Source organism: Momordica charantia (assembly GCF_013281855.1).
Source record: "Momordica charantia cultivar OHB3-1 chromosome 1 unlocalized genomic scaffold, Mcharantia_2.0 BLBB01000001.1, whole genome shotgun sequence".
Taxonomy (NCBI): domain Eukaryota; kingdom Viridiplantae; phylum Streptophyta; class Magnoliopsida; order Cucurbitales; family Cucurbitaceae; genus Momordica; species Momordica charantia.
The window spans coordinates 13,286,351-13,295,850 of record NW_028275157.1 but is presented as its reverse complement, the minus strand read 5'-3'; the positions used below and the strand labels follow the sequence as shown (position 1 = coordinate 13,295,850).

Here is a 9,500-nt window from a genome sequence, read left to right as displayed (position 1 = left end):
TTATATATTATAGAGGATGGAAAAAATTCTAGTATTATAGGATACTTATATTCCTATATTCACATTATAATTTTGCCTTATTTTTTAACATTAGTGATTCCATATTATTTTTAAATAAGGTGATGATGTGATTAATGATAAACAGGAGTGGCATCCATATTCTTAAAAATTTTCTTATGGATTATATACTTCCAAAACGTTCATTTTTGTCCCTATATTATTGAAAGTGACCAGTTTTAGTCTTTATTTACAAAATTTTAACACAAATGGAATACATAATTTATATTCAATGAAAACATTTCGATACGAATTTATAACTAACTTTCAAGATACATTTAAGGAAAGTAGTGTAATGTTAAAATTAGGATCGAAAGAAATGAGATAAAAGTAAAAATGAGTGGCAGGACTAAATCCAAGAAATTATTAAAAAAAGAAAAGAAAAAGCATGGACTATAGAGTAAAAAATGTAATTTAATCTCTCTTGTCTCTCTCTATAAATAGTTTAAGATTTTGGGTGCGGCCATTATGGTCTGTTCTTATGGTGCTCAAAATCAAATCAAGGCCGGCGGTCGGAGCACATATGATCGTAGAAATGGTCCGGCGAGTCCGAGAAGTAGTAGTGTTTCTGATGTTGGCCGTGTTTTCGAAGGCCGCCGCCCTGAGGCCGCCGTACTGGCCGAGGGGCGGCGGAGCCAGCTGCAGCCACTGCCTGAGCTGGCGGCTGGCGGTGGAGGTGAACAATGTGGAGCCGTGGCGGACGGTGCCGGCGCAGTGCTTCAGCTGCATCGGAGCTTACATCACCGGCGGCCAGTATGAGCACGATCTACGCTTCGTCGTCGACCAGATTATGAGCTACACCGAGGCTATTCCGGTCGCCGGCGACGGAATGGACGCCTGGATTCTTGACGTGGACGATACTTGCATTTCTAATGTCGATTATTATAGACAAAAGAGGAGATACGGGTACCCAATATCCCTAAATTTTCATCTGTTTCCGAACTTTCTGCTTGGGGTTAATTACGGCATTTTGATTATAATATAGAACTTAACCTACGTTCGAAATCGAAAGATATTTGACTTTTTACTAGCAAAACGTAACTTCCTCTGAACATCCCTTATTATTTTAAAAATAAAATACTCTTTGGTTTTACCATTTTTTATTACCGGTTTAAAATTCCAATTTTCTTTATGAAGAATGAAAAATAAGAAATTACCAAACGGATTCTAAATGACCTAAGATTGTAAATTTTTTATTTATTTTAAATTTAAGATATAATTTAATGTCCTTATATTTTTTAAGGGAAAACAACAACAAAAATATGAATTTTCTCTCCCATTTAACTACTATCTTGTATTTAGTTTTCTATTTTTGTAAATTAAATGTGTAAGTACTACTTTTATCCATATATTTTTTTATTGACATATTTAACTAAATAGCATAAAATGAGTGGGTATTTTTGCATATGGCATAAATTTGAAATTTTACAAAAACAACATAGCCAAATCAAGTTTAAACTCAAATCTAATATTATAAAACATACCAAAGAAAAATATATATATATATATATAATATATATATATAGTGTAATTTTTCTATCTAAGTATATATATTTTTAAAAAACGTTTTCAAAGCCAATTTTTCAAAAGAGAAAAAAAAAAGAATTTTGTGTAAGAATTAACTGTACGTTTTAGAAAAGCAAAACATAATTTTCAAAAATAAAAATAAAAAAGACGAAATAATACGAAGAAGTGACCGAAGGAGAAATGGTGGGAGCAGGTGCGAGCCGTACGATGCGGCGGCGTTTAAGTCATGGGCGATGGAGGGACAATGTCCGGCGATCCAATCGGTGGTGGCGCTGTTCGAAAAGCTGATCGGAAGCGGCTTCAAAGTGTTCCTCGTCACCGGCAGAGACGAGGAGACGTTCGGCCAAATCACCGCCGATAATCTGCACCGGGAGGGATTCGTCGGCTACGAACGCCTAATCTTGAGGTCGGCGGCGTACTCAGGGCGGAACGCTGTGGAGTTCAAGACGGAGATGCGGCGGCGATTGGTGGAGCAAGGGTACCGGATTTGGGGCAACGTCGGAGATCAGTGGAGCGATCTTCAGGGGCAATTTGTGGGAAATCGTACTTTCAAACTCCCAAATCCTATGTATTTCGTTCCTTAATTCAATTTAATTCCTAAACTATACTTAAATTTATACAAATGTTGATAATATACCTGAAAAAGTATGGTAACTAAGAAATGTATACAAATTATTTCAATTAATAAATAAGTATTTTATCTTATTGTTTATTTTTATTTTGATGGTTTTATTTTTCATATTTCATAATTTTTATATTTGATACACCTATTAATTTCGAGTCTTTTAACTTATGAATGTATTTGGCATATAGTAAATATTTCGTTCTTTATATAGATAATGTTTGGACTTAAAGGAAATGAATTCAAACCATGGTGGCCACCTACCTAAGATTTAATATCCTACGAGTTACCTTGTCAACCAAATGTAGTAGGGTCAGGCAGTTGACCCGTGATTAGTCGAGGTGCGCACAAGCTGGTCCGGATACACGGATTTCAAAAAAAAAATAATAATAATATATATAGATAATGTTTGGTATTATTGTAATGTTGGTATTATTTCATTAACTTGTATTAAAGTGTGATGATTGGTTGAATTTTGATTGATGTCACTACTCACTGCTTATGAAAATATTAAATAAATATTATCAAATTATATGTACAAGGTACGAATATTTTAATTTATTGTTATATATATATATATATATATTTTATAGTTTGATAATAAGATATAAGTAATCGTTTTTGTCTTAGTATAATAAATGTAAGGATAGAGGATTAAATCCCTGATTTTTAGAAAATAAATAAAATTCTTTAACTATTGAGTAACTATATATTCAATATTTTTCCATCATTAGAGGAGAGATTCAAACTTTTCTCAAATTTTTATTACCCTAACCATTTGGGTGTTTTCAATTTGAGCATATTATTAATTGAACATAGCTATTGTTTTTTTTAAGTTCAACAACATGTGAAGTAGAAATTCGATCCTCCAACTTTTTTATTAATGATATATGTCTCAACCATTTGAGCTATGTCCAAGTTGACAACTTTAACGTAACTCAATAGTTTTTTTTGGAGCATCACTCAATCGTTAAAACATATTTATCTATCTTTAACAATGATATATTCGAATCATCACCTTAAATTTGTGAAAATAAATAAATCTAAAACTAACGAACCTATCGCGATATAAATGCTCAAATCACAACTTTGATCCTTTGCGATTTAAAACGTGTCTAGTAGTCCCCTTAAATTTTAATTTTGTGTCTAATAAACTGTTAATTTAGTAGACATTTTTAACACATCTACAAGACCTTGACCAGTTACAATATATATTCCGACTAAAAGAGCGGTTCCGAACCCCATACATTGTAGTTACTTGGAAGTTAATAGCAATTTCCAAGTGCAAAGTTCTAAACTTATCAGTTCAGTTAATTTGAAAGGTATGAGCTAAAAAGCAATAAATATGAATTTTAGCCGTTTTCTAAAAGGTTAAAAAATAAAAGAAAAAAAATTGGTAGGCTATTGGCTGGCCGCGGAAGAAGATGGAAAATTGGCATAGATAACCTAAAAAAGTTTCTATTTTGCTCAAATGACCTAAATTATAAAAATTAACTCAACTGACCCAATTTTAATTTTTCTGACATTTCAGAGAGTCTGTAATTACGAATGTACCCCGGATTGGTGTAATTAAAACCATGGGCGAGTTCCACTTAATTCATGACCGTGAATTTATTAAAGTACCACGAACATATTAATTCCCCACCAAATTTTTGTACTTTCATTTATTATATACCCATACATTCTCATAGATTGGAGAGAATAAAAGTATGTTTCATTTAGTTTTGTCTACAAGCACATCTTTCACGTGGTTTTGAAGAAATTCCATACCTTTTCCAACATTTTTCACATCTTCAATCCATTAAAGGAAGTCAATTTATCATCTTTGACACCTTGAACGAAGTTAGTTTTTTATCGGTTCATAATATTACTTTTGACTCGTCCATAATATGATGTATGTAGTTGGACTAAATGGAATTCTGAATTTTGATCAGTATTTTTTACGGTAAAAAAAGTTACATAAGTCAATGATTCATGGCCATGTTTCTTCGTTTAACAGCCGTGGTCAATGGTGTTATGATTAACGACCGTGGTTTTAGGTGATTTCGGTCGTGGTTGGATACAGATAACCTTAATCCCCGTCACGGCCATGGTCCACTTTGTTCGATTCGCGACCGGGGTGTTTAGAACCACGGTCGTGGTTGTGTGATTAATGGCCGTGGTAACATGTTACCTCGGCTGTGGTTCTTAATCGACTGATTAATGGTCGTGGTAACATGTTCATTCGTCGCGGTCCTGTAATGTTTGATTCATGGCCGTGGTCACAAATTCACTCGGCCGTGGTGCTTTACCGATTAATGGCCGTGATATACTATTTTTCAAGCTCGTTAGATTCATGGCCGTGGTGGCCGTGGTCACAAATACCCTCGGTCGTGGTGCTTTACTAATGGCCGCGATATACTATTTTCAAGCTCGTTGGATTCATGGCCGTGGTCACAAATTGCCTTGGCCGTGGTTTTTTACCGTCTTATTAATGGCCGCGATATACTATTTTCAAGGCCGTTGGATTCATGGCCGTGGTACAAAATTTTCTGAACATGGTCTTCTATTGTTCGATTATGTGCCCCCCCCCCCCCCCCCCCGTCGTTTTTGTGCGTTATATTATGGTCGTGTCTGAAACTAACACGGTTACAATTTCAATTGAGGGGTATAATTGTCATTTAATTCACGGCCGTGGTCGTACCTTTCAAGGCCATGGTAAAGCAACCAATTTAACCACGGTCAAACCGCGCCCATTGGTTGTCTTCATGAATACCACGGTCGTGGTTGTATTTTTCACGGCCATGGTCAGCTAACAAGAACCACGGTCAACCCCACCTCATTGGTTGTTTTCATGAACACCACGACCGTGGTTATACTTTTCACGGCCATGGTCAACTAAACAAGAACCACGGTCAACCTAGCGCATTGCTTGTCTTCATGAACACCACGACCGTGGTTATACTTTTCACGGCCATGGTCAGCTAACAAGAACCATGGTCAACCTCAGCTCATTGGTTGTATTCATGAACGCCATGGCCGTGGTTATACATTTTACGGTCATGGTGAGCTAAACAAGAACCATGGTCAACCTAGTTCATTGCTTGTCTTCATGAACACCACGACTGTGGTTATACTTTTCACGGCCATGGTCAGCTAAACAAGAACCACGGTCAACCTAGCTAACAATCACGGCCATGGTCAGGCTAACAATCATCGAACCATGGTCGTGTTAATTCCATCACGAACGTTCAGATTGAGTCGTGGTACTATAATTTAAAAGGGGGAAGTGAATATACGATTCTTAGCCTCAACCTAGACTAATATACGAACGAAAATATTAAAAAAAAGGGGGGAAATTGCGACTTCTTATTTGCGTTCCAGATTGAGGCTAAAATAGTAATTTATCCCTTCAATATTATATTCCAGATAATAAATTTGGTGAATTGAGTCAATTTTTTTAATTGAAGTCATTTGAGCAAATTATAAACTTTTTCAGATTATCCGGGGAATTCTGTGGAGAACAGACAATTGCGAGGGCAGCACAATTGAATCTTCAACTACAACTGCTCGCCTCTCCTCCGGCGCTTTCTCTGAAGCTCCGATTTGGATTCGAGGTCTCTAAGTATCCTCACCACTGGACCAATCCGGAGATGATGTCCCAAAAACTCATCGCCACCTCTTCTCCGTAACTATTTTAACTGTTCATTTGAGTTTGTTCAGATTTGCTTTCTCTGATTACTAGTTTTGAGTTGTTCTTCGTAGCTGGAGCTGATTTTGATTGTTTTTGTAGCTTAATTTCGTCGCTTTTTGTTTTTGTTGAAATGTTGCAGATGCCAAGTTGTTCTGTTGGATTGTAACTGTAAAGGGTCGAACTCGTTGCTGGTTCCTCGCAATCTGAACTACGGGTTCACTAGAGGTATCCATACTACTTTATATCAGTTCGTGGTTGAATCTCTTTTGTTGCTAAACCGGATCAATTTAGGGGATTTGATGCTTTGTTTCTCATTCAATTCAAAAGGAGAGTTTGAAGTATTAGTTTCAGTCTCACGTTTCGTGGAAATTCTATATCTATTTCTGCTAATTCTGATAATTTTGTGTGTGTATGTACTATTTTGCAGTGAGCAAAAAGCTCAAGATATGTCGACTCAAAGCTGGCTTCTGGGATTCTATCAAATCCGGGTAATTGGAGATATGGCTATTGTGGTGACCTTTTTGCACACACTGCAATTTTGTAGTAAGCATGCTTCAACAGATTTCTAGATTACACGTTTTTTAATGCTCTTCTATTGTGTCGGCCTTCTATTTTAGATATAGGATATAGCTATTTTCAGAATTGTTGTCTATAATTTGTGACCCCTTATCGTTATTTTGACCATGTGTAGATATTGTGGTTGGATAATCTTTTTTCCTATGAAGTAAAATTGTAATAATCCACGTGTACAGTATGTTGCTTTTATCGTGTCTTCCTGTTGGTATGTATCGGCTATTTTGGTTGACATGTATTTTATGCTGATCAACTAAGGAATTTGTCATGCTCCCTCAGAGGATCCTAAGCAAATAAAAATTCTAAATATTTGGGTGTGATTATGGGTTCTCTCTCTCTCCCTAAAATTTCAATTTCATTGAATCTCTTGGTGGGCATCTTTCATGTCCTACTGATAAGCCTGATCCACAGGTTACAACTCATTTTAAAAAGGAGCTTTTGCTTCTGATTGCAGGTTCTTGAACAATAATACTACCCAAGTGGTTGAACCTCCTTCCATGCTTCAGGAAGAGGAAGAAGAACCCCTGCCTGAGGAGTTTGTTCTTACCGAGACGACATTACCAGATGGAACAATTGAACAAATAATATTCTCTTCAGGTGGAGATGTTGATATATACGATCTTCAAGCTCTTTGTGATAAGGTTAGACATCAGATTTAGCACCTTATCATAAATATCAGTTTTGTATGCTAGGAGCTTATTTATGAATTATGTGCCCAGGATCTGGAATTTGTTTTCATTTGATTAATTTGTCTTATGAAAAAAAAATAATAATAAAGTATCTGCTACTTTCTTCCCTATCTATGGCCTTGATGTTATTGTGAATTTGTGGCGCCCACTAATTAGAACGATTAGTCCACAAGTATCTTAGATGATATATTTTGTTAACAGGTAGGTTGGCCACGCAGACCGCTATCAAAATTAGCTGCAGCTCTTAGAAACAGTTATATGGTAGCTGCATTGCATTCAATACGGAGGTCTCCTGTTACAGGTATTTTGTTGTGATTTTTCATTCATTTTCTCTACTTCTACGTCTGAAAGTCTTTATGAACATCTTAGTGTATTTTGAGAAGTTATTTGACAGAGGAGAATGAACAAAAGAGGCTGATTGGTATGGCTCGTGCCACATCAGATCATGCATTCAACGCTACAATTTGGGATGTTCTTGTGGATCCTTCTTATCAGGTAATCAGCATTATGGGGATGTGGTCATTGAATTAATTGGTTAGTGCTGTAAAGGTTATCATTTGCCTAGCAGAAGACTGCGTTAACTTATGTATTATGGACTTGCAATCAGTTAGTGTTGTGCTTTTCTGGTAACAACTAACATACACACTTTAGTAATTGAACTTCATCCTGTAGATTCGTGTTGGTTTGTATCTTTTAAGTTTTACTATCGTGTATTAACTCCAAGTGCAATATCCCAAGTAGGCATTCGACGTGTGTGCTATGTTATTATTATTACTATTATATTCTAAATTTCCTAATAAATTCCTGTTAACATTAACCAGAGCCACATCTAGCTGGTGAATAGATAATAGATCACTTTAGGCTGTATCTTTATGTGGTGATATAATCTAGGGAGTTAGGTTTTCATCAAAGCATAGAATCTAGCCATGGTTGTTCAAGACCACAAGTTTTCTTTACCTCTCTTTCTGGCCTAATAATAGCTTTGTGCTAGATGGATTGAAGAATAAGCTAAGTGACATGGAAACTATTACAGGGCTGTTTGATAAAAATTTCGTTTTTAGTTTTCTGTTTTTAAAAATCATGCTTGTTTTTGTACAATTTCATGAGTAAGTTTATCAACTCTCTTGAAAGCATATTTGAATTTTTAGCCAAATTTTTGAAAACTACTTTTTTGAGTTCTCGAAATTTGGCTTAGATTTTGAAAATGTTTATTAAAACTATATAACAAAACAAAGGAACACATAGGTGAAAGTGTAATGTTTATAAGCTTAATTCTTAAAAACAAAAAACCAAATACAAAAAGTTATCAAACGGGCCTAAATTAGCTAAGAGGAGGTTTTTTTTTTTTTTTTTTTCTTTTTGAGTATCGACATCAAAAGATTCAGGACAAACATCCACTATTTTGGTTGTATGAATACGAGAAATTTCGAGGGCATAAATTTGATCTAAAACATGTGCTGTTGCACTATTTTGTGTGTTAGAACCTGGATACTGAATTTGCCAAACTATATCAATTCCATTGATGATGCTTTTGTGGTTCAGGGTCAAGGCCTTGGCAGGGCCCTTGTTGAAAAGCTTATAAGAGCACTCTTGCAAAGGGATATTGGCAATATAACACTCTTCGCAGATAGTCAAGGTATTGCAGCACTGTTCTCAGCTTAGTTACTATTGTTGATCTTTACATCTAATGCTTTTTAATCGGTTTTAGGCCAATGCTTTTTTCCCCCACCCCGATATCATGATTTTAGGAATGCAATACGTATCGATTCCAGTTTTAGCTTTATGCAATAGTTTAGATTGGATTTGGATTCAGCTGAAAGTCTAAAACACTGTGATTGTTGCAGTGGTAGAGTTTTATCGGAATCTTGGTTTCGAACCGGACCCTGAAGGGATTAAAGGCATGTTCTGGTACCCGAAAAGGTAGTGCTCGCTTGGACAAGGTCACACTTATTTCTCCCTATGTTCTGTTTCTTAACACGGGATCTTGGAACGAAAATAGAACAACACTGCTGCTTCTGTTTTATTTATATGATTATTGTTAAACTCTGTAAATACACTTCATATATAGGAATGATATCTAGCTTCTTGTGGTGCAACTTTGATTTATGTTCTATATCACGCCGTCCTCCGAATGATCCTATTTTTTCCTTTTTTTAGTCTAGGACCAACTTCTACCTTGCTACATTTGGTTGTTGAGGTTACTCGTGAGATATTAAATACTAGAAAAGTAACCACCATAGATTCAATTCATTCCCTCTAAGTTCTTTACTATTTGTATCTTATAAACTGCTAGTCCAACCCATAACAGTTCTATCTTAGGTGAATATAGGTAGTTTTTGGTCGATGTGTAGACGACCCA

The 9,500-nt window shown here is 35.8% G+C and overlaps 2 protein-coding genes across 2 annotated transcripts; both read left to right on the top strand.

Annotated features, from left to right (window-relative positions):
- The first annotated feature begins 512 nt into the window (after positions 1-512).
- On the top strand, positions 513-2,289 carry LOC111013866 (HAD superfamily, subfamily IIIB acid phosphatase). The gene is made up of 2 exons (XM_022288396.2): positions 513-963; positions 1,778-2,289. Exons 1-2 carry the CDS (start codon positions 539-541, stop codon positions 2,166-2,168), a joined length of 816 nt encoding a protein of 271 aa, XP_022144088.2. The 5' UTR covers positions 513-538; the 3' UTR covers positions 2,169-2,289.
- A 3,371-nt stretch (positions 2,290-5,660) lies between these two features.
- Positions 5,661-9,237, top strand: LOC111025811 (histone acetyltransferase TAP1). Its single transcript, XM_088123638.1, has 8 exons — positions 5,661-5,873; positions 6,019-6,104; positions 6,307-6,367; positions 6,907-7,093; positions 7,343-7,442; positions 7,536-7,636; positions 8,684-8,777; positions 8,986-9,237. The coding sequence occupies exons 1-8, from the start codon at positions 5,839-5,841 to the stop codon at positions 9,063-9,065; spliced, it is 744 nt and encodes a 247-aa protein (XP_087979764.1). The 5' UTR covers positions 5,661-5,838; the 3' UTR covers positions 9,066-9,237.
- The last annotated feature ends 263 nt before the right edge of the window (positions 9,238-9,500 follow it).